We start from the raw sequence: 26,580 nt of genomic DNA on the forward strand, positions 1-26,580 counted from the left end.
CTCTTGCAGAAGCAACACCCATCTGATGAGTCTGGGTTTTGAATCCTGCTTTGTTAGTAGATATTTAAGAGCAGCATGATCAGTGTACACAATCACTTTTGATCCTACTAAATAGGATCTGAATTTGTCAATGGCGTAAACCACGGCTAGTAGCTCTTTTTCTGTGGTTGTGTAATTCTTCTGTGCATCATTTAGAACACGGCTGGCATAGTAAATGACGTGCAGAAGCTTGTCATGCCTTTGTCCCAACACTGCACCAATTGCATGGTCACTGGCATCACACATCAATTCAAATGGTAATGTCCAGTCTGGTGCAGAGATGATTGGTGCAGTAACCAATTTAGCTTTCAGAGTCTCAAATGCCTGCAGACACTCTTTATCAAAGATAAATGGCGTGTCAGCAGCTAGCAGGTTGCTCAGAGGTTTGGCGATTTTTGAAAAATCCTTTATGAACCTCCTATAGAATCCTGCATGCCCCAGAAAGCTTCTGATTGCCTTGACATTAGCAGGTGGTGGTAATTTTTCAATTACTTCTACCTTAGCTTGATCCACCTCTATTCCCTTGTTCGAAATTTTGTGCCCAAGGACAATTCCTTCAGTCACCATAAAGTGACATTTTTCCCAGTTTAAAACCAGGTTAGTCTCTTGGCATCTTTTCAGAACAAGTGCTAAATGGTTAAGGCAGGAGCTAAATGAGTCTCCAAATACTGAGAAGTCATCCATGAAGACTTCCAGGAATTTTTCCACCATATCAGAGAAAATTGAGAGCATGCACCTCTGAAAGGTTGCAGGTGCATTGCACAGGCCAAATGGCATCCTCCTGTATGCAAATACTCCAGATGGGCATGTGAATGCCGTTTTCTCCTGATCCTGGGGATCTACTGCAATTTGATTATAACCTGAATATCCATCCAGGAAGCAGTAGTATTCATGACCTGCTAGTCTTTCTAGCATCTGGTCTATGAATGGTAAAGGAAAATGATCCTTTCTGGTGGCTGTATTGAGCCTTCTATAATCAATACACATACGCCACCCTGTAACTGTCCTTGTAGGAACCAGTTCATTTTTCTCATTATGAACCACTGTCATGCCACCCTTCTTAGGGACAACTTGGACAGGGCTCACCCAGGGGCTGTCAGAAATAGGATAGATAATCCCAGCCTCTAGTAATTTAGTGACCTCTTTCTGCACCACTTCTTTCATAGCTGGATTCAGCCGCCTTTGTGGTTGAACCACTGGCTTGGCGTCATCTTCCAGCAAGATTTTGTGCATGCATCTGGCTGGGCTAATGCCCTTAAGATCACTAATGGACCACCCAAGAGCTGTCTTGTGCGTCCTTAGCACTTGGATTAGTGCTTCCTCTTCCTGTGGCTCTAAGGTAGAGCTTATAATTACAGGAAAGGTTTCACCTTCTCCCAGAAATGCATATTTCAGGGATGGTGGTAATGGTTTGAGTTCGGGTTTTGGAGGTTTCTCCTCTTCTTGAGGGATTTTCAGAGGTTCTATTATTCTCTCTGATTCCTCAAGATCAGGCTGAACATCTTTAAAGATGTCCTCTAGCTCTGATTCGAGACTCTCAGCCATATTGACCTCTCTTACCAGAGAGTCAATAATATCAACACTCATGCAGTCATTTGGGGTGTCTGGATGTTGCATGGCTTTAACAACATTCAACTTGAACTCCTCCTCATTGACTCTCAAGGTTACTTCCCCTTTTTGGACATCAATGAGGGTTCGGCCAGTTGCTAGGAAAGGTCTTCCTAGAATGAGAGTTGCACTCTTGTGCTCCTCCATTTCCAGCACTACAAAGTCAGTAGGAAAGGCAAATGGCCCAACCTTGACAATCATGTCTTCAATCACTCCTGATGGGTATTTAATTGAGCCATCAGCAAGTTGAAGGCATATCCTGGTTGGTTTGATTTCTTCAGCTAAACCAAGCTTTCTGATAGTAGATGCAGGTATTAGGTTGATACTTGCCCCAAGATCACATAAAGCTTGCTTGGTACAAACACCTTCTAATGTGCATGGTATCATAAAGCTCCCAGGATCTTTAAGCTTCTCAGGTAAGCTTTTCAGAATGACTGCACTACATTCTTCAGTGAGGTAAACTTTTTCAGTTTCCCTCCAATCCTTCTTATGACTTAAGATCTCTTTCATGAACTTAGCATAAGAGGGTATTTGCTCAAGTGCTTCTGCAAACGGAATCTTTATTTCAAGAGTCCTGAGATAGTCTGCAAAGCGGGCAAATTGCTTATCCTGTTCCGCTTGGCGGAGATTTTGAGGATAAGGCATTTTGGCTTTGTATTCCTCAACCTTAGTTGTTGCAGGTTTATTACCTACGGAAGTGGGTTGGGAAGCCTTTTTAGAAGGGTTGTTATCATCACTTGTATGTGACTGATCCCCCACTGGCATTTGAATACCAGGGGTGGAAGCTGGGGTGGCGTTAAACGCCACCTCCTTGCTTGTTACTGGCGTTTGAACGCCAGAACCATGTTCCCTTTGGGCGTTCAACGCCAGATCCATGCTTGTTTCTGGCGTTGAACGCCAGGAATGAGCATGGGCTGGGCGTTCAGCGCCAGCATTATTCCTCTCTGGGCTCTGATTGTCCTCAGAAGGATTTTGATTGGCCATCTGTTCATTTCTTGGCTTCCTGCTGCTTTGAAGTGAGGTATTTAATGTTTTCCCACTTCTTAATTGAACTGCTTGGCATTCTTCTGCTATTTGTTTTGACAGTTGCTTTTCTGTCTGCTTTAATTGCACTTCCATGTTCCTGTTAGCCATTCTTGTTTCCTGTAATAATTCCTTGAATTCAGCTAGCTGCTGAGTTAGAAAGTCTAATTGCTGATTAAATTCATTAGCCTGATCCACCGGACTGAGTTCTGCAGTTACTGTTTTAGCTTCTTCTTTCATGGAAGATTCACTGCTTAGGTACAGATGCTGATTTCTGGCAACTGTATCAATAAGCTCTTGAGCTTCTTCAATTGTTTTTCTCATATGTATAGATCCACCAGCTAAGTGGTCTAGAGAAATCTGAGCCTTTTCTGTAAGCCCGTAGTAGAAGATGTCTAATTGCACCCACTCTGAAAACATTTCAGAGGGGCATTTTCTTAGCATCTCTCTGTATCTCTCCCAGGCATCATACAGGGATTCATTATCTCCTTGTTTGAAGCCTTGGATGCTTAGCCTTAGCTGTGTCATCCGTTTTGGAGGGAAATAGTGATTCAGGAATTTTTCTGACAGCTGTTTCCATGTTTTTATGCTGTTCTTAGGCTGGTTATTTAACCACCTCTTAGCTTGATCTTTTACAGCAAATGGAAACAGTAATAATCTGTAGACATCCTGATCTACTTCCTTATCATGTACTGTATCAGCAATTTACAGAAATTGTGCCAGAAACTCTGTAGGTTCTTCATGTGGAAGACCAGAATACTGGCAGTTTTGCTGCACCATGATAATGAGCTGAGGATTCAGCTCAAAGCTACTAACTCCAATGGAGGGTATACAAATACTACTTCCATATGAAGCAGTAGTGGGGTTAGCATATGACCCCAGAGTCCTCTTGGACTGTTCATTCCTACTTGCTTCCATATTGGATTACAAGAGATAATTTATATGTTGATTTAAAAAAAGGAATAAGTAAAAACAAAATATATAAAAAGAAGTTAAAAATAAATATATTTTTTTTTTCAGAAAATTTTTCGAAAAAGATGAAATTAAAATCTAAAAATTTAAAAAAATTTCGAAAAAGTAGTTAGAAAATATAAAAAAATTTTTTTTTTTGAATTTTGAATTTTATGATGAAAGAGAAAAACACACAAAAGACACAAGACTTAAAATTTTTAGATCTAGTGTTCCTTGTTTTCGAAAATTTTTGGAGGGAAAACACCAAGGAACACCAAACTTAAAAATTTTAAGATCAAGACACAAGAAAACTCAAGAACACCAAGAACAAAAGAAAGAACACCAAACTTAAAATTTTTAGAAAACCAAGACAAATTTTCGAAAATTAAAGAAAACTTAACAAGAAAACACCAAACTTAGAGTTTGGCACAGATTAAATCAAGAAAAATTATTTTTGAAAAAGATTTTCAAAAGAACTGGTGCCCAATTGCCAAGAACATAAGCCAACGCTATAACCAACTGAGTTAAAAATGTAATGTATTTTAAAGATATATTATTTTTGTGGATAAAAGTATAATTTTTGAAAGTTAATGTTTTGAAAAAAGCACAAGAAAACAAGAAAAGACACAAAACAAGAAAAACTCAAGATCAAACAAGAAAAATAACCAAGAACAACTTGAAGATCAATGAAGAACAAAGAACACAAGTTCGAAAATTTAAAGAAAAATATCAAATATGCAATTAACACCAAACTTAAAATAAGACACTAAACTCACGAAAAATTAACAATTAATTAAGAAAAATAAAATTTTTTTTTGAAAAGAAATTTTTTTTTTAAAAAGAAACTATCCTATCAGAATTTAATGACTCTATAAAAACAAATTATTCCTAATCTAAGAAATAAAATATGCCTTCAATTGTTCAAACTCAATAATCCCCGGCAACGGCGCCAAAAACTTGATGCACGAATTTGTGATTCGCACAACTAACCAGCAAGTGCACTGGGTCGTCCAAGTAATACCTTACGTGAGTAAGGGTCGATCCCACGGAGATTATTGGTTTGAAGCAATCAATGTTTATTTTATTAATCTTAGTCAGGAGGCCAATAAGGATTTAATGAAATTACTAGGTTTGATTATAAAAATAAAAGAGAATAACAGCGTTACTTGTTGTGCATTAATGGGGAATATGTTGGGTTTTGGAGATGCTTTGTCCTTTGAACTTCAACTCTTCCTTGAAATCCTTCAACACACGCAAGGCTCCTTCCATGGCAAGCTCTATGTAGGGTGTCACCGTTGTCAATGGCTACTTCCCATCCTCTCAGTGAAAACGTTCCTATGCTCTGTCACAGCACGGCTAATCATCTGTCGGTTCTCAATCAGGTTGGAATAGAATCCATTGATTCTTTTGCGTCTGTCACTAACGCCCAGCCCTCAAGAGTTTGAAGCATGTCACAGTCATTTAATCCCGGAATCCTACTCAGAATACCACAGACAAGGTTTAGACTTTCCGGATTCTCATGGATGCCGCCATCAATCTGGCTTATACCACGAAGATTCTGTTGGGGAATCTAAGAGATATTCATTCAATCTGATGTAGAACGGAGGTGGTTGTCAGGCACACGTTCATGGATTGAGGAAGGTGATGAGTGTCACGGATCATCACCTTCTTCACAATTAAGCGCGAATAAACATCTTAGATAAGAACAAGCGTGTTTGAATGGAAAACAAAGGAATTGTATTAAATCATCGAGACGCTGCAGAGCTCCTCACCCCCAACAATGGAGTTTAGAGACTCATGCCGTCAAAAGTATGTAATTCAGATCTGAGAATGTCATGAGGTACAAGATAAGTCTCTAAAAGTTGTTTAAATAGTAAACTAGTAACCTAGGTTTACAGAAAATGAGTAAACTAAGATAATTGGTGCAGAAATCCACTTCTGGGGCCCACTTGGTGTGTGCTGGGGCTGAGACTAAAGCTTTCCACGTGTAGAGGCCTTTCTTGGCGTCAAACTCCAGGTTATGACGTGTTTTGGGCGTTCAACTCCGGATCATGACGTTTTTCTGGCGTTTAACTCCAGACAGCAGCATGAACTTGGCGTTTAACGCCAAGTTACGTCGTCTATCCTTGCGCAAAGTATGGACTATTATATATTGCTGGAAAGCTCTGGATGTCTACTTTCCAACGCCATTGAGAGCACGCCAATTGGACTCCTGTAGCTCCAGAAAATCCATTTCGAGTGCAGGGAGGTCAGGATCCAACAGCATCAGCAGTCCTTTTTTCAGCCTAACTCAGATTTTTGCTCAGCTCCCTCAATTTCAGCCAGAAAATACCTGAAATCACAGAAAAACACACAAACTCATAGTAAAGTCCAGAAATATGATTTTTGCCTAAAAATTAATATTATTTTACTAAAAACTAACTGAAACATGCTAAAATCTACATGAAATTACCCCCAAAAAGCGTACAAAATATCCGCTCATCAACGGACCAGATTGTTAAAGTAATGAGAGAAATAGCATTCAGATGCGCGCATAAAGTTTATAAGATGTGATTATGTCAAGAAAGAATATTTGTATAGCCCAAGTGGGAGATTGTTAGAAAATTATTTAATTTCCTAACTTATTTGCGGCCAATACATATGTCAATTATAATCACAAATGATGTTATTTCAAATTAAATGACTTATATAATAATGATCTCATTTATTGTTATAAATGCTAATTGAATAAGTCATTATTACTTTTGATTTGGAATTAAATGAGAATAAAACCGGATATTATCTTTTGTTCTTTAGAGAATTATCTTTTTGGATTTTTGATATATTATCTTTTGGACTTTAGATACTATTTTATTTGGGCTTTAGGGTTTAATGGGTACCATGCTCAAATATAAATAGACCTTCAGGGTTTCGGTCCCCAATTACCAAAATCGCCTTTGTTGCTCTTTCCTCATCAAAAGAGTTACAGTTCAGCCGCCTAGGAATACAGAAGGCTTTGGTTGAGGAAGATCGAAAGAACCACAAGATCCAAATTCTTCCATCAATTTCTGACTCCTATGAATTCAGTTACGCTTCCGCATTATAATATTTTGGTTATTCAATATGGATGATCTGAGTTATTGAAAATTGATTTATTCTAACAAGTGGTATCAGAGCCATCCATAATTTAATCATCGAAAATATTTAGTTTTTATTTTTAATTACTGAATTAATACATAGATCGATGTATATGTATTTCTTATTACATTATGATGTTGCGTATATAAGAATATACATGTGTGTGTGCGCGCGCGCTAACGGTTGCTTTTGAATATATATACCGTCCGTCATTCATATATATCATTAATTGGTTATACATAGACGCATGTATATATTTTATATGAGACGGTCTGCTTTTTATTCAGTTTGGCAGATTTTTTTATATATAATAAGCACTAAATTGATTTATTTTAAAATATTGATAAAGTATTGTAAAACGTTGATCTTTTCAGATCTAATTCTATGTGTTATTAATTTAGTATAAAATTAATGGATTATTCTTTTGAGATATAAGGATTATTATACCTACTAATTTTATAAAGATGGATTCTAATTTTAACGGATTAAGAATTTTTTGGCACATGAATTATAATTATATTTTTTTTCTTTAAGATCTCAAAAGACATCATTAAGATTTAATTCTTTTTGAGATTTAAGTATTTTTTTTTTGTTGTTATATAAGGAAATTGGTAACAATTTGAATTATTATACCCATTTATTATAAATATTTGGTTTTAGAATAAATTGATTGAACATTATGCTGCCAAAGTAGCCTCTTTTGTGAAAATTGATTTATTCAAAACATTAGGAATATGGTGTTATATAATTCATGCGAATATTGGTCAGCCCAAAGGAATATCTATATTTGGCTGAATTAAATACACATATTGATGGTAAATAAATATTTGGGTAACTAATTAAGAATAAAGTAATGTTTATTATTTATGCGAACAATAATCGGCCCAAAAGACGTTTATTGTTTGGCCAAATAATAAGCATTGCACACTTTTGTTTTTTTTCATTAATTATGCGGTCAATAATCAGCCCAAAGGAAGGTTATTGTTTGGCCAATTAATAGAAAATATATGCGGTAATAAATAGGTTGCAAAGTTTAAGTTTCCATGTGCGCATTAAGTCGGTCCAAATAAAGGCTTAATGTGTGACATGAATTTTGACAATATTTGATTACTGCGATGAGAGTATCACTTACAATTAATTTTTCTATCCAAAGATTGAAAATTAATGTTGTTCTAGATATCTTAATATGGATTTTTTCCATTATTTAACTAATGTTTACTGCATGTTCTTTTTGTTCTAATCCAGAAACTATGGCCTTAGCTACCAATGTTTCTGCACAAATTAGCAGTATTCCTATGCTGAATGGTTCAAACGTTAAAGTTTGGAAGGATACCGTGGAGATTGTCCTCGGTTGTATGGATCTAGATATAGCTCTTCGAAAGGAGAAACCCACTTCCACTCTGAAAAACCTCAATGAGGTTAAAATAGAGAAGTGGGAGAAGTCCAATCGAATGAGCATTATGATTATAAAACGCTCAATTTCTGAGGCGTTTCGGGGCTCAATTACTGAGGATAAAGATGCCAAACAGTTCCTAAAAGATATTGAAAAATTCTTTACTAAGAATGAAAAGGCGGAGGCAAGTAGTCTTTTGAGCAAACTTGTCTCCATGAGGTATAAAGGTAAAGGGAACATAAGGGAGTACATTATGGAAATGTCTCATCTTGTTTCAAAATTGAAAACACTAAAGTTAGAGTTGTCTAAAGATTTACTCGTGCATTTCATTTTGATTTTCCTTCCTGCATACTTTGGGCAATTTGAAGTGAGTTATAACACTCTGAAGGACACTTGGTCCTTAAATGAGCTTATATCTCACTGTGTGCAAGAAGAAGAGAGGCTATAGCAAGATAAGACTGAAAGTGCTCACATGGCTTCATCTTCTCATTATAAAAGAAAGCGTGATACTACTGCGGATGTGCCTTCTCAGCAGAAAAAGGCTAAAAAACAGAATCAAGTTTCAACCTGTTTCTTCTGTAAGAAGGTGGGACACATGAAGAAGGATTGTACCAAATATGCCACTTGGCGTGTAAAGAAGGGTATAATTCTTACTTTCATTTATTTTGAGACTAGTTCAAGTTATGCACCTGTTGATACTTGGTGGATAGATTCTGCTGCTACTACTCATGTAAGTGTTACTATGCAGGGTTGCCTATGGAGCCGACCGCCAAGTGATGCTGAAAGATACATCTATGTGGCAGACGGCAATATAGTTGCAGTCGAAGCTATAGGAACCTTTAGATTATGTTTCACGAGTGGATTTTACTTGGATTTATTAGAGACATTTTATATACCGTCATTTAGACAGAATTTGGTTTCTGTTTCTCATTTGGACAAATCAGGTTATTTTTGTTCGTTCGGAGATAATAAAGTCATTCTCTTCTATAATTCGAATAATATTTGCTCTGGTCATTTGGTAGATAATCTATATAGGGTGGACATAAATTCCTATAATAATGAAATACTGCAAACGTGTATAAAATGAAAACAAAATGAGAATTCGGCATCATTTTGGCACCAACACCTAGGTCATATCTCTAAACAGAGAATTCAGAGACTCGTGTCGGATGGAATTCTTGGACCCCTAAATTTGGCAGACTTTGAAGTCTGCATTGAGTGCATAAAGGAAAAAAGGACAAACGAAAGGAAATTAGGTGCCGAGAGAGCTAAAGATGTCTTAGAACTGATACATACCGATATGTGTGGCTCATTCCCTATTATCTCTTGGAATGGACAACGGTACTTTATTACGTTCATAGATGATTACTCTCGTTATGGGTATCTATATTTAATTCATGAAAAGTCCCAAGCCTTGGATGTTTTCAAGTCTTTCAAAGCTGAAGTTGAACTTCAACTTGTAAAGAAAATTAAAGTTGTCAAATCTGATTGTGGTAGTGAATACTACGAAAGATATGATGGTTCCGGTGAGCAACGTCCTGGACCTTTTGCTCTTTTCCTAGAGGAGTGTGGTATTATTCCGCAATACACCATGCCAGGCAAACCTAGCATGAATGGTGTTGCAGAGCGAAGGAACCGAACTCTTAAGAACATGGTGAGAAGTATGATTAGTCATTCTTCCTTGCCTGAATCACTCTAGGGAAAAGCCTTAAAAAGCGCAGTGTACATCCTTAATAGGGTGCCAAGCAAAGCAGTTAACAAAACCCCATATAAAATTTGGACTGGAAAAAGGTCCAGTATAAAGCATTTGCATATTTTGGGATGTCCAGCTGAGGCGCGACCTTATAGGCCGCATGAAAGAAAATTGGACTCAAGGACAATTAGTTGCTACTTTGTTGGTTACGCTGAGCGTTCACGGGGGTACAAGTTTTACATTCTTGCATTAAGGTCTATTTTTGAAACAGAAAATGCGAGATTTCTTGAGGATGTTGAGTATGAGGGGAAGAAAATGTTAGGAATGTTGCTTTTGATGAGGATTCTGTAACTGACAATGATCAGGTCTTTGTACCTATTATTGTTCAAGACACAATTATGGTACAAGAGCACAATGAGAATCCTACTGTAGATCCAGTTACAGTATAAGAGAATAATGAGAATATCGTTGTTGCTCAAGATATTGCTACAGCACAGAAAAATAATGAGAATCCTCTTCAATCCCAATCCATACAGCAAACTCAACAACCTCAAGAAGTGTCATTAAGGAGATCCAATAGAGAAAAGAGAAAATCCATCTATGATCTCAAACAAGCTTCCTATTAATGTTATCATGAGTTTCATCAAGTTATTACCTCATATGGTTTTGAGGTAAATATTATAGATAAATGTGTATACCGCAAGTTCAGTGGGAGTAAATATATCTTTTTGGTCTTACATGTTAATGACGTTCTACTTGCCAGTAACGATATAGGCTTGTTACATGAAACTTAGAAATTTCTATCGAACAAATTCGAAATGAAAGATTTTGGTGATGTCTCTTTTGTATTAGGAATCGAGATACTAAGAGATCGCTCTCAAGGTATTCTTGGATGATCACAAAAGAACTATATCGAAAAGATTTTAAGTAGACATGGCATGGAAAGATGTAGACCAATGGACACACCCGTAACTAAAGGAGACAAGTTCAGTCTCAAGCAATGCCCTAAAAATGATCTTGAGAGGATAGCAATGCATGATAAACCTTATGCATCAGCACTAGGGAGCTTAATGTATTCTCAAGTCTGCACAAGTTCCGATATATCATTTATAGTGGGAGTGTTGGGTAAATACTTGAGCAAACCAGGAATGGATCATTGGATAGCTATTAAACGCGTAATGCGTTATCTAAAGAGAACAAAGGATTACATGCTTGCTTATCGGAGATCAGAAAATTTTGGAGATCATTAGGTACTCTGATTCCGATTTCATGGCATATGGTTGCGAAACTTTGTCATTGAGCTTCATATAGTAGATGACATTGAAAGGCCATTAAAGATATTTTGTGACAATAAGTCAGTAGTATTATACTCCAACAATAAGAGCTTGACAAAATCAAAGCATATAGACATTAAGTTCTTAGTTGTCAAGGAGAAAGTTTAAGAAAACAGATTTCCATAGGACATATAGGAACAGAGTATATGCTAGCAGACTCAATAACTAAGGGATTGACCCCTAAAGTCTTTCATGAGCACACTGCTCGGATGGGTGTCAACATTTGTGATGCCTTGGTTTAGTGGGAGTTTATTTTATGCTATATGTCCTATAACAGATATTGAGTTATTTTTCTGCAGAATTAAGTTGATGGTTTCTTTCATGTTATATGAAATGTTCATTTTGTAATATTTGTATTGTGTTTGATCTCAATAAAGTTGGACCAGCTGGAAATAGACATGCATGAGATCACATGTAATTTTCATATTACTCATCCAAATTTGATCTATGTCGTTAAGTATATTAGGATGGTGATTGGCGTGGTTTAGTCACGGCATTTAATGTGATAAAAACTGCGGTAGTTCCATATCTAATGTATGAGACGGACCAGATTGTTAAAGTAATGAGAGAAATAGCATTCAGATGCGCGCATAAAGTTTATAAGATGTGATTATGTCAAGAAAGAATATTTGTATAGCCCAAGTGGGAGATTGTTAGAAAATTATTTAATTTCCTAACTTATTTGCGGGCAATACATATATCAATTATAATCACAAATGATGCTATTTCAAATTAAATGACTTATATAATAATGATCTCATTTATTGTTATAAATACTAATTGAATAAGTCATTATTACTTTTGATTTGGAATTAAATGAGAATAAAACCGGATATTATCTTTTGTTCTTTAGAGAATTATCTTTTTGGATTTTTGATATATTATCTTTTGGACTTTAGATAATATTTTATTTGGGCCTTAGGGTTTAATGGGTACCATGCTCAAATATAAATAGACCCTCAGGGTTTCGGTCCCCAATATACCAAAATCGCCTTTGTTGCTCTTTCCTCATCAAAAGAGTTATAGTTCAGTCGCCTAGGAATACAGAAGCTTTAGTTGAGGAAGATCGAAAGAACCACAAGATCCAAATTCTTCCATCAATTTCTGACTCCTATGAATTCAGGTACGCTTTCGCATTATAATATTTTAGTGATTCAATATGGATGATCTGGGTTATTGAAAATTGATTTATTCCAACATGGAGAACAAATTTGTGGCTTGCTTTGAACTAATAGTATATTCAATGTAACAAAGGTGAAAAAAGACAAGAAAAATCAAGTTGTTTAGTGGTCACCATTTCTTAATTTATTATAACCGCAAACTCCAATATTACATGCAATTAACATAATTTCCTTTTATTTTAAACCGTGCAGATTATAAAAGAAAATTGAGGGCATTGTAATATTCTTCATACTTCTATTTTATGTTTAGCATTTTACATGTTATCTTTAATTGTTTATGCTCTGTAAGACCGTTAGTTATATTAATTACAAATATTTTGTTAAATTAGTACATGAATAAAAAATTTTGAATTTGAATTATTTAGTATTATATATTTCAGTCAATAAAATCTAAAATTTTATTAATTTTTAATTATATAATATAGCATAGATAAACAACACTTAAGCAATTGTTCTTGAAACAAAATTTTAAATATAAAACGGTCATATTTATAAAAAATAGTGTGTATTGTTCTGTAGTTTTAATTAAAAAAATTTTAAAGTAAAATATTTAGAAGATTTTGTTCACTGTCTAAGATTTTTCAAATTCTTCGCTGAGAATTTTATGAAATTTACATTATCTTTTATTCTTAATATTTTTTAGGCAAAAGATAGATCTAATTTAATTGGTGAGTGAAATAAAATTATAAATAAGTCTAATACTACTAGTAGTAGCTATCGTAGGGATTTGGATCCTCTACATTTTGAATTTGTATTTTAGAGAGTAAAATGTGATATTCTATTCTTAAATAATTTCTCTTTCATATTTATTCTTGGTCCCACTTATGAAATAAATGATAAAAAATTATACTTTACTCTTTAAAATAAAATTTAAAATTTAAAGGATCCAAATCCCTATCATAATTATTAGAATCGTACTAGACCAGCTGCAAAATTCACAACTCAAAATTGCTGATAGCAAGGTTCAAACATAGAACAATCCGCATGCAACGGCTCCCCTTGCCACTCCGCCACTTTATTTTTTTAACATTACAAGTGACAATAAATAAATATATAATAAATCAGGAACGAATTTTTATTTTTTTGTATTCTTTTTAAGTATGGATTGTCATAAATACTAAACAATAAAAAATATGATATATAAATAAATTGATATATTGATATTTTTTGTTTTTTTATTTATTTAAATTTAAAAAATATTTTGTATTAGTAATTAATTTTTTTATTTCTTTTTTATCATAAATTATATTTAAAAATTAATATTTAATTGTTATTAATATATTTTTGAAAATATGCATTTTAATTTTTAACTTTATTTTTATTTTTATAATTTATATTTAATATGACTGGATTAACCGAATAAATCAATGATCCATTGGTTGAACTAATGATCCAATAACCCTATCGTATAACCGAGTCAATTACTTATTGATTCTGATAAATATATGTGTCATAATAATATGAGTCATGATGCTACATGATCAAATTATATTAATAACTAAATTTAATTAAATTGATCTAACAGCTTATTTCTACAATAAAAATCAACTGAAGAAGAAAAGAAAGACGCATAAGAAGAAAAAAGACTTGGTTAACCTTAGTTATAAAAATAAATTATTGACACAGCATTGGAGTTATCAACATGTGACGGCAGCTAACCGCCACAAAATGTAGCTTTCTCTTTACATCAACTTAGTTATAGAAATTATCAATTAATTTTCTCTCTTAGTTAGTTTGAAGAAAGGGATCATGAGGTATAGTTCTGCCTAATCCTAGTAGGTCCTAAAATGGCTGAGATGCATAACAACCAGCAAACCAAAAGTGTACAGATTTTAATTCTAGATCATAAACTAGTTAGATCGATGAAATTGAGGGTATTCACTGGTTGAGCTTTGTTTCCACAAGAAAACTTCGTCCACCAACTTCTATATGAACACACACTTTGAGACATACGCATGTCGCGTAATGCATTCTAGTTCTTCTTGTTCTACATGTAATCTGGAAGCATATTTGTTTGTTCATGGAGCAACTGAAATGCAACTTTCTATTCAAAAACAACTACATATGTTTCTTTCATCTGAAATGACCAAATTAATTCATCATCATGGTTGCAAGTAGAAGTTTGTAGAATAGAGGCAACTATTTGTTGAGGAAAAGTGTTGCGTATCATCTCTTCATTTCACCCTAAGTCTCTATACATTAGCTGATAAACCCATTGTGGACCTGGAATAGTTTGAATCCCAGTTTGAAATTTGTGTAATTATATTACCTTGTAGTCGTGGGTTGTCATAGACGCAAATGCTTGTGTCATTAACTATTTTATATCATCCTTTTTTCAAGAGATTTGGATCTTCTAAAGTTTGAATTTTACTTTAGAGAGTAAAGTGTGATCTTCTACTCTTGAATAATTTCTCTTTCGTATTTATTCTTGGTCCCACCTATGAAATCAATGGTGAGAAATCACACTTTACTCTCTAAAATAAAATTCAAACTTTAGAGAATCCAGATCCTTTTTCAAGTACATTCCGTTCTCCTAACAAAGCTTTTCCAAGTATCTTTTATAATCATAATAAATTATTACAAAGAACGGATGTTGTCATTCTTATTTTAATAATAATATTTTTTACAAATCATACAAACATACAATATAAAAAAATTGTGTAAACTGACACTATCAAAAATAAGAATGGTTTATTGTGATTCTTTAGGTCTGACTACATTTTTTAAATCATATATAAATAATTAAATAATTAAAATATAAATATAGATTCTATTGTAACTGAATGTAATTACCGTTTTTCATTCACTTGTATCTAAGACGTCTTTTTCTCCTCTACTATATATTTCATCTTTCAATTTCTTGGCTACGACCATAAGAGTTGCAACATATTGGTAATCTTTTTTATTATAAACACTCCATACTGATAATTTAACAGCTCACCTTTCAAGCTAAAAGGTTACCAAGACAGAATAAAGTTAGGAGAAAGAAAATAAGTCTCTACTTTGTACATTCAGTGTATAAGACTAAAACTGATTCAGGCACACCGCAACAGTTAATGTTGGGTTTTAGATGTACAAGTGTACAATGCGTTTTGGTCACAAGCCTTGCAGCACTACAAAATTATTGGAGTTTTTCACATAGTAATCATGAAAGATTTTTGGTAAATAAAGTTAAAACAATTGATCTGCACAAACAGTTGGATGAAGTAAACTCTTCTTCAACTGAGAAAGGGCACAAGAAGATCCTATAACACTCAGCTAGTTGTTTGAATCTTGGTGCTTGTTGAATTAATTCTTACTTCCTTCAATTTCTGACAACTATCTCATCGAGGTTTGCTTCAGTTTTCCATTGGAGGTGGAGTCAGACAATTAGAAACTCCGGGCAGTCTTTGGGAAGGATCTCTCGCCGGAGTACTTGGTATAGGGGAATCAAATTGACCCACTCTCAATTTCTGAAGGGCTGCAAATGACTCTCTTGTGGCAGACATTGCTTCAAAGAAGCGAGTGCAAGATGCCAAAGCTACTGGAATGGGTCGAAGCATTTCCTATAAGGATAAAAGAAAAGGTAAAAAACTGCAAGTATATAAATTTATGTGTCATTAGGAAATGCTAATTTGATTAGAAACAAAAAGCTAACAACCAATAACTACAAGGAAAAAAACTATATTTTGCAGTTCTTGGTTGTTGGCTCTTTTCTAGTTGTCAAATTAGCATTTTCCTTATGTCATTATTCAATCTGGGATGGCCTAAAATCAATTCCAGTTTTGCACCAGTTGCCTTTGAAAACAATTGATAAAAACCTTCAGAATATGCAACAGACACAGCCTCTAAGGAGAACCTCCATTTTGTAGTATTTATTATCTACTGGTATACTTATCATATCAAATAAGGGTTCATGGATGCAAATATAAATTAACTAATGATTTATGACAAGATGTTGCCACAATAAATATACTGTAGAAACATACCCCCCAAACTGAAGGAGGTTCCTTGAAATTCTGACTCCACTGAAAATCTGCCACTGATGCTGTCAAGGCACCGTAATCACTAGCTGCCTTCATCAGTAGTTCAGAGAATTGTTTCTGCAAGAGTTGAAGAAATATATGACAGAAGCGTTAAACTTTCTTAAATGGAAGTCTACTCTCATGAATCAATAGTTCAGCATTACATCAATTTTCAACTAAAAGTGGATGGTGTGGATATAAGGTAAAATTTGGATTAATTCATGCTTTCCCCCAAGATTAATAATCTAGACAATTCTATAAATATGTAAAATTAAAGGGAAAAAGGACTAATTATACATGTGAAGTTAAAGGTAGTATCATAGGAATTGTTATGATTCCAAAATATCAGATTTTAGTCTTCAGATACAAATTTAATCTTTACATTACAAGTATACACACATTTTGCTCCAAAAAACTTCAGCTCAACAACTCAGGCACTGAGAATAATTGAATGAACTCAAGAAGCTAACACGACACAGTGCATAAACATAAGCCTGAAAACTATCTAGCGTCTACAGCAGCAGTGGAGAAGCCAACTAATTCCAATTATTTTACCCCATGGAGCTGAAACTTCCAGTTAGCAAGTTTAATTTAAGCCAACAAATATCTTTGTCATGCTATGGACTAAATCTTGCTACATCACCAACTACAACACAAGATAATGAAGTGTGTCTCCCTGCCAACGAGTAATGCTACTAACACAATCAAAAACCATTCACCCGCCCCCCCCCCCCCCTAAATTAACAATTTTGCATGGAGTAATTTTTGCTATAAATCAGTAATAATAACAATTATGATTTCACCAACCTGAAATTCTGCTTCTACAGGAATGCAATCAAGAGAATAAGGCTGCTGCAGGCGAGCTATGATGCGATCCTGCAACATTAAATTCGGTAAATCAACTTATCCCTAATGAACTAATCCAGGGAAACTACCGAAAAAGGAAAAAAATACTGAAAGCAGGTATAATGGAGGGCACAGCCACATTACCTTATTCTGGATAACATCTTTCAGTATAGCGGTAATCCTCCCCAAAGTCTCAATTTTCTTTTCCATTTCACTCACATGCGTCAAATGTGCAACATTCTTATCATCCTACACAATTTCACAAATCTTATGAACTCTTACATCAATCATAAAGAGAAACTAATAAATCTCCCCTACAAATTAGGCAATATTTTAACATAATTCACAAAAAAATTATACCTAACATGAATCTAATTTGCAGAATACGAAAACACTACAATGGATTTCAGTATAGCGATGCTGGGAAGATCACCATAATTTACCATTTTACCCACAAACTTGTTTAAACTTTAAAGTATAATAATAAAATAAAATAGAAAAAGGTACAGAATAGAAGAAGAAAAAACCTTGCGTCCTTGAAGTTCGACTTGCAAATCCGCGATCTTGCGTTGAACAGTGGTTAGTTCCCTCAAAACCCTGACCAAGTCCTCGCCCTTTTCGCCGCTACTCGGAAGAGAAGATTCCTAGAAACAGAGAGTTGGTGGCAAAACCGTAATTTCAGCGAAACAAGATGAATGCGGAATCTGAATGAATGAATTATGCGTACCTGAGGCGGTGGTTGGGAAGCGGAGACGGAGAAACCAAGATCGGCGGCGATGGAGAGTGCGTCGGACATGCCACCAATGCGCCTGATAGGCTTCTTCCCAACCCAACTTGACTCGTTCCCCATTGACATTTCTCAATTTTCCAAGAAATAAATTGAAGAAGAAGAAGAAGAAGAAGTATAAAAGGGAGATATTAGAGTTAGAATATAATTTAATAAAAATTTATGAGCAAGCCAACAGAGCCTCTGGTTCAAGTGTTGAACTGAACCACGAAAGAATGGAGTCTCTTTCTCGTCTTGGTTGGAGTATCTTCGCAGATCACATAATTAAATTTGAAATTTCATTTTAGTGATTTTAAAGGTTGTTTGACTCGTTTGACCAAACTATATTGCATAAAATTAATAATTTTCATGATCATCTGAGTAATTTTTTATTTACTGTAAAATTAATAATTAAAAATTATTAGATAATTTAATTTATTTGATTAAATTATTATTTATGTGTAAATAATTGTATATAATTTTTTTAAAATTTAAAAATAATAATATTGGACTAAATTTTTTATATATTGATAATTTTGTGTAAAATATCAGAATATTTGATATTTTAATATTTTATAATACTACAATAGCAGCACAGTTTGCCACTGACATATAGTAAAAATTTTTTAACACTATATAAAAATAAAATATTTTTTAATTATAAAATACTAAACGTTGTTTTTAGGAATTTAAAATTTTAAGATGGATAAAACGTTATTATCGAATTATAAAATCCATAAAAACGTATACACAAAATCTGGATTATTTTTAGGGAATTCATCCCTAGTTGATAGATATAAATAAAAAATAAAAAAAATCTATTACTGTGATGGTATGGCTGTATGACGCTTTTTTCTCATGTAAATGACAAAATATGTGTCTGTTTAAATTTTATTTATTATTAATTTATATTTTTTTAAAATAAGTTTTTACTTTTTTATTGATAAAATATAGGTAGAAATATTACAGTGAATTATGTGATTTTAATATGACAAATAATATTAGTATTACTTCTATGTTTGATATTTATTATTTTTCAAGACTTTTATGTTCTTTGTAAGACATTTGGTGATGATGATTTTTAAGTTTTAAGCATAATATACCTGATCATGGTGATGTTTTTATTGTTTTTGTGAATCTTTTGTCTAGAATATTATTTTTTTTTTCTGGGATCGTAATTTTAAACTGTGTCTTGAAACTTACTATTTGCTAAAATTTATCATTTATTAATTAGTCTTAGCATTTCAAATGGCATAAAAATTATGCTTTTCTTTTGGTTGATTATATTGTGATATAATTTATGAAGCAGGGACAGAGGCGGATATGACACTACAATATGAAACACACGGATTTTAATTTTTTATAAAATACAATAATATAATAAATTTATAAAATATAAAATATTTTTTATAATTGTAATAATATTTTAATATTTTATTTATATTAAAATATAAATTATATATTTTAACTATTTTTAATATTTTTTAATTATATAAAATATTTAAAATATTTTTATGTATTAATAAATAAAAATATATATTATTTCTAAATTTATGATAAGAATATAGATTACGAATAAAATTAGACAAAATTGATGATATTAAATTTTTAATTTTATATTATTTTATTATAATTCAATTATGTCAATTATACTCCATTAAATTAATTAAAATTTTAAACTATTAAACTAACAGACTAAACGATGTCATATCCAATTGATTTTCAGAGCTACTCACAGACACCACTTACTTTCTTGTTCTCTTTTTTTTCTCGTATTTTTTTCCTTCACGGGTTTCTTCTTTTTCTACTGTTATTTATTACAAAATTTTTATATTTTTTCAAAAAATTCTGTGTTAATTTTTTTTAAAACCATTATTAAAAAAACTAATATTAAAGAAACTTGTTCATCGAAAATTTTTCATAATAATAATAATAACATACGAACTGTTGATATTCCCAAGAAAAAGCAAATAATAATTTTCTTCCAAAAATAATCATAAAGTACATTCCATTCTCACTTTTTCATAGCTTTAGCAGTTTACAATGATGCTCAATTGCTCATTCCAAAAATTTTATATTCTCTTTCAAACTAAGGAACTAAGGACATCCTCGATGTTCCGTCACGATGAAAAAATGCACTCAACGTGTATCAGGTAAAGCTGCGTAAATACTACTTTAACATTGCGGCTTTTGTTATGGCAACATCAATCACTGAGAAACTTGCGTTTTTTACTTGTGTTCATGTAAGGTCTAATAACCCATTCTATTTGAGCTTCAGCTTGATCCACAGTTCCCAGCTTTATCTGCAACGTGTTTGAGAAAAATAGGGACATTGGGTTAATTGGTTAACAGTGAAAATAGCAAAAAGCATAGCAATTAAAACTGGACTGGGACACCAAATAAAAAAAGAACTGGAATGGACCGATCTGTTCAGACTAAAATCCAGTGAACTGGCCACCCGTCCCATTGCTTCAATAGAGTTGATTATCAGTCTGATTTTAATAACCATGGTATTAGGAACGGGTTTGGTATCCAATAACAATCGGAACAATGCATTATTTTATTTAGTAAATATGAAATAAACATTAACAAGCACTAGCATCTTGAGATTATAGAATAATGATGGCTGTTAATTTTGTAATACATGGCAATATGGATAGTTTTATGTAGTTCTTAGCGTAAGTTAAGCAAGTGTGTGGTAGAAAAAGAGACAAAGACAAGCTAGGGGTAAAATAGAAAAAAGAATTACAGAAATATGACCTAAAAGGGGTAAAACTGCCTCAACTCCTTTAAAATAGTAGAAGATAGTAGAAAGTAGAACCACTAGTAGTAACTAGTAAGTAGATAATTTACGATTTTAATAGTTGAATCTAATAAATTAAACCCCAAAAATAAAAAAGGCGGCCTGAACTGCTGCTAACATTAATAGATCAAAATTTACAATGATGGTGTTATTAAATTAGTTTACATTTTGTCAAACAGATGTGCTCAGAAACATATCCAATATATATATATATATATATATATATATATATATATATATATATATATATATATATATATATATATATATATCCGTGTAAGCAATTTTACAAAATGGCTGGGGTAACAAAAAGGATATTTTTAAACGTAAAAGTAAAAAAATGTAATCAGCAGAAAATTTTAACTTTTGCGCAACATTACATCAACCAAAACAAAGAAACACGTATACACATGCAAAATGCAATCACTGAACTACAGTTTTCTTAAATTTAGTAGCATGTAGACAGATGTAGTTACTTTGTTTTGAGTGGAAGATCATCTTTCCTCATAACAACAGACAAAGAAGCAATCAACGGTGAGGTTAATAGTAATGCAAACCTGATAAAGTCGCAACTCAAACCGTGGACCAATTTCCTTTAGTTCAATAGACTTCGGACCTCCATGCTTTTCATATATATGATGCCTGTATAGAACAAACACTAGATTTCAAATGAGAAGGGAAAAAACACTAACCAGCACAACTTCACTGTAACATGAATGAATAACGGATATTTATAAATTATAATGAAAGGTCAAATGCATAAGATTGTGAATGCAAAACCAACCTGAACGATACATAGTCAGACTGGTTGGAAAAAGTCACAATACGTTTTGTGTCTGGTTTTGGAACTGGGAAAAGATACTTTAGAATGTTGGCAGTCCTTTCACCCAACTGTTAAAAGTCCAAAATGAATTCCAAATAAGATGAGTAGTCAGAACAAAACCAGCATAATTATTGCTATAGATAGTAATTACTTTCGATAATATTGAATTTGCAGAAGTATATATTCCATACATATATAGTTGGGAAATTAACGAATAGAAAAAGTGGCCAACATAAACAAAATTCTAATCCCGAATCACAATGCAAACAGAACCAACCTTGCACTTTTATTCTTACAAAATCAATACATATATTTGCTCTGACCAATAGCCTACTGATACATCATCTTTTTCATTCCAAATTAACCTAAGTTTGAATCTTGGTTAAATCATTTGTCATCTCTAAGACTAATTAGTAAAAGCAACCCCATTAGAAATCCAACTATTTTAATAGACCAATGCTTAAAAAGTTGACAATGTGCCTTCTCCTAGTCTTAACCTGTGCTCAAATCTTACCCTTAACAGTTTTAGCATCAGAGGGAAATCATTTAAATCAATTTAAAGTTTAAACAGTCAAGCTGCAACTGCTTCTAGTCCAATTCAGAACATTATGGTTTCAAGACCAGACAAGATAGCATTGGCATGACCAGTAGATATCTGAAAGACCAGTGGCAAATGCAACAGACCAAAGATCAAAACCATGGGCAGTTTACCAATGACATTCGAGCAAGTAAAAAAATAGAGATAGTGTTGACTTATGAAAACCTTAGTTGAGAAGTTATCAAAAATCAGATGTGGATAAGCCTCAGGCATTGTACCAATGGCTTTCTTGTCTTTGATTTCATGCCTTGTAACCTATATGGATATGGAAAAGAAACAAGTCAGCATGTTGTCCATACAAATATATATTAGAAAAAGTAATACTTTTTAAGACCAACACTTACCACATTGAGCAATCCAAAATATGCAGTTGGACCATATGGCAGATGGCAGACAATTAAGCCATCTGGCACACCACGATGTTCATGAACCAACACAACATCTGTATAATCATGTGCACGGCAAGACTCTATAATTTCAGAAATAACCTAAAATGATAGCGACAACAATCCAAATGCAAACACACAACAGAAAAGACAATCAGTTATTCAGTTTATATTTTAGCTATATAATAACGATTATATTTTAGCTGTATTTATTATCATTACTCATTAGCAAGAAAACAATAAATGGAAAATCAACCAAATAGTCAATTATTCAGATTTTGAACGTATACAAGAGATAAAAAATGGAAAAAAACAGTAAAGGTTACAACCTGACCACCACGATTCATCCTTTGTGCATTCGGAAAAACATAACTCAGCTCCTGAACATAGAAAATTGAGTGTCACAATAGTCAAAACATTATCCGGAATTTACTAAGACAGAAAAAAAGGAATAAATAAAATAGAACATTATGAAAAAAATCAAGAAAACAATTGAAGTGAGAAAACCTTTACGAACTGTTGAAGAGGAGCACTTGGATCCCTGGAAGTGGTTAGCAAAATTTTAGGATCTTTTTCCGCAGCATGTGCATACTCATCATCAATGTGCGTTCTCGGGACTGAATTAGATGCAGCAAAAAGTGGAGACGAAATTTCAGCAATCACATCAATGTCTCTTTTGAAATAAATCAATGCAAGAGAGAATAAAACATCAAAAAAGTTTATGAGGGAAAGGCAAAATAGCCTAAAAGCTTGGGTACCAGGGGACAAAGGGTGGATTTGTGAGATTGGTTTTCAGAGGGGAAGGGAAGGAAGTTAATCCGTTAATGGATAGAGTAGAGTTCATTTTACTTTTCAATCCCTTCCCATCCATCTCTTTCCCTCCAAGAGCCCGAACTCATAAACACACCCCAAGGAATGATACAAATAAAGCTTATTTTGCTCAATGCCAAAATATTCTTCTGTATACATGTTCTCATGTATGACGCTTCGATTAATCAGTTCACTGTGTCACATGTATTAGGAGTAAGGACTCGGAACAACTCGATGCTTTCAGTATGAATATAGTGCCTTTCTCAATAAAACATGACCTCTAAGACCTATAAAACTACTCAATCCCTGAACAGGGGAAGAAAAAAGTGAATCAAAACAAAACAAAAACCAAGAATGCCATCAACAATTATAAAAATCACCAGAACTCACTATGATATGGGTTATTGTTGGCAACACTTGAATAATTAGAAAAGATACAATGTTTTCCCCTATCATATGCAGAGTTTCCACTTAGAGTTAAACTCTTAAACCAGACAACTTTTGTCTATTAAAGAATTAACCTTTTACGTGGCATGAGTCAAGTTAGTAAACCATCAATTATATGTCTATTCAGTGTTGTCTGTTTTGGTACAAAGGAGTTAAGTAGAAAGCATATAAAAAACTAGCAATGGTTATAGATAACTACATATTGAGTTGTGTACTAATGGATTATGTTTGTCTTTAATAGCTTCTTATTAAAAACATTACAGAACTCATTGGATAAAACAATGAATAAAATTAAATTATAACACAACATAATCAAATTCATAAAAAAATTCACTAACTAAATTAAAAAGATAGAAAAAAAAGGTGAAGACAAAGGAAGAATATAACACCAGCTGTGTTTTCATCTTCGAGATCGATTTCTCGACGAAGTGCAGCCTCCTCATTCCTAAGTTCAGTAGGTATTGGCTTCCCTTCTACATAAAATTAAAAGTAAACACATGAACTAACAATAATAATAAATAATAATAAAAATTTTCACGAAAACAAGTGAATTAAAATTAAAAACGGTAATGAAAAATTCATATGGAAGGAAGGAAGAACCTTGAAGTGCTTCTCTGATCTTGCGCTTCTTTTCGTAGAGCAAGCGTTCTTTGCCTTCTAAGCTCTTCCTGTATAAATACTCCCTCCTCATGCGAATATTTCTACGCAACATTTTGGCGGCAACCACACAGAACCAAACTGACTCGCAGAGAATAGACTGTTCGGAGAAGAGAAAGAGAGAAGAAGCTAAGTTGCCAGGTGGTACACTGGTGGCGGCGGAAGGAACGGAGGCCACGGAGGAACAGTGAGCGAGTGAGTGGGTGAATGAGAAGAGAGAGACGCTGCGTGGGAGAGACGAGAGAGAGAGAGCTTGAGAGTTGAGCTTTAGAGAAGAGTCTGACCAGAGCTTGTGAGTTGTGAGACAGTGAGGGAGGCTGATCCGCGGCTGAGAGTAGTCAGTAGAGAGGGATGAGTGCGTTAGTATTTGCAACCCTCAGAAAAACGACGTCGTTCGAATTTGAAAAATTATCATGGCCGGTCCTGGTTTTATAAACCGGCCGAGTCATCGATTTTCATCAAAATCGGGCATGTCAGTTCGGGTTTCACCGAATCTGATGCAGGGACGATTTGCTGGGTGGCTCAAACCGAGTCAAATGAGTGAATGATCAATATTCTAAAAATCGAATCAATTATCAAATCGTTCTAATTACTAATTTACTAATATACTGGTTTAATTAATTCAATCGTAATTCAATCAAAATATCTTTTTATAATAAAATAATAAATAAAATATAAATAAATATACCAAAATAAAGTTATGATGTAATATAAAATTTAGAGTAAAAGACAAATAGATCTCTAACTTTTTTAAACGCAGACATTTTAGTCCTTCAGAATTGAAAAATACATTCTGATCCCTCACCATGTAAAACGCGTGACAATTATGTTCCTTCCATCGAATTGGGGGTGGAAACGGTAACGGAGATTGCTGACCTGGAGGGGTGGAAAGTGATGTGTCCATTTTGGTTCTTGAAGTGGATGGGGAACAAATTGTTAGAGGACAATTTGGTCCTTATGCTCCAAAACGATGCCGTATGCATCCCCCACCTTATTTCAACCTTCGTAATCCCCAGAACACCCAAAAGTCACTCCACTTATTACAGAAAACCCTATCAGAACACAAACGCCATTCTCCCTCCAAAAAAGGAACGGCTTCCTCCAGTTGAAAGTGGTGGTGTGCTCAGTGGACGTGGTGGTTGTTGAAGATTACGGCAAGTTTCGTGTGGAGAGGAAGCTACCATCTTCTACAGAGGTAAATGTAATAATCAAGACTATGTATGTTGTTTAAATGTTTGTGACAATATAATGTATGGGGTTGGGATATCGGGTGATTGCATGTTTTTTTTTTCGGTAAAAGAATGAAAAAAAGCTATGTGGAGTTAACTGATTTCAAAATTTTGGGCACTTGATCTAGGGTTTAATCTCCGATTTATGCACTTGTGGATAATGCAGATGGATGATATATATGTGGTGCTTGTTTTTCATCACGGAGGCCATTTTGGTAGAAAATCCAGTGGAACTCTTGAGTATATTGGTGGGCAATTGAAAATTTTCCAAAGATGGACTTAGACATCGTGAATTTTGGAGATTTAGTTACATTGTTCAAGGGTTTGGGATATGCATCATATAGGACAGTGTATTGGTTTGACCCAACAAGCAGTGATCTCAAGGCTGGACAGCACATTCTGAGAGGAGATGCAGGGATTAATGAACTTCGAGAGAACAAGCTCAAGAACTCAACCACTGATGAATTTTACATATACTTCGACCATCCTGTTGATGAGCCACAGATAGTGGAAGAACATGCTGCAGCAAAAAAGGGGGCGAAAGAATTTGATGATCCTATTGATGTTGACAGCATCATCAGGGAGCTTCAATCATCACCATCCACAGAAGATGATGGGCGGCGCACGAAAATCACACTCACACTATGTAATTCCGCACAACTAACCAGCAAGTGCACTGGGTCGTCCAAGTAATACCTTACGTGAGTAAGGGTCGATCCCATGGAGATTATTGGCTTGAAGTAAGCTATGGTTATCTTATTGTTCTTAGTCAGGATACCGATAGGGTTCTTTAGTTTCAATTGTAAAAAGTGAAAGAGCATGAAAAGAATAATGATTACGCTGTAATGGAGAATGTGTTGGAGTTTTGGAGA

General features: G+C 33.9%; 2 protein-coding genes across 3 annotated transcripts; both read right to left on the reverse strand.

Moving 5' to 3' along the window:
* Positions 1-15,315: 15,315 nt before the first annotated feature.
* On the reverse strand, positions 15,316-18,281 carry LOC112801060 (AUGMIN subunit 2). Its single transcript, XM_029298283.2, has 6 exons — positions 17,917-18,281; positions 17,717-17,833; positions 17,334-17,438; positions 17,151-17,219; positions 16,308-16,421; positions 15,316-15,884 (listed from the first exon to the last, which is right to left on the reverse strand). The coding sequence occupies exons 1-6, from the start codon at positions 18,043-18,045 to the stop codon at positions 15,678-15,680; spliced, it is 741 nt and encodes a 246-aa protein (XP_029154116.1). The 5' UTR covers positions 18,046-18,281; the 3' UTR covers positions 15,316-15,677.
* A 1,627-nt stretch (positions 18,282-19,908) lies between these two features.
* LOC112801061 (uncharacterized) lies at positions 19,909-24,881 on the reverse strand. Of its 2 annotated transcripts, XM_072236983.1 has the most exons (10): positions 24,423-24,881; positions 24,212-24,295; positions 23,073-23,182; positions 22,895-22,945; positions 22,524-22,667; positions 22,345-22,434; positions 21,543-21,649; positions 21,316-21,400; positions 20,378-20,447; positions 19,909-20,258 (listed from the first exon to the last, which is right to left on the reverse strand). In XM_072236983.1, exons 1-9 carry the CDS (start codon positions 24,532-24,534, stop codon positions 20,427-20,429), a joined length of 804 nt encoding a protein of 267 aa, XP_072093084.1. In that variant the 5' UTR covers positions 24,535-24,881; the 3' UTR covers positions 19,909-20,258; positions 20,378-20,426. The 2 variants fall into 2 exon arrangements, with proteins under 2 accessions (XP_072093084.1, XP_025699371.1); XM_025843586.3 differs by lacking the exon at positions 20,378-20,447.
* Positions 24,882-26,580: the final 1,699 nt, after the last annotated feature.

This window comes from Arachis hypogaea, chromosome 5 (assembly GCF_003086295.3).
Source record: "Arachis hypogaea cultivar Tifrunner chromosome 5, arahy.Tifrunner.gnm2.J5K5, whole genome shotgun sequence".
NCBI lineage: Eukaryota > Viridiplantae > Streptophyta > Magnoliopsida > Fabales > Fabaceae > Arachis > Arachis hypogaea.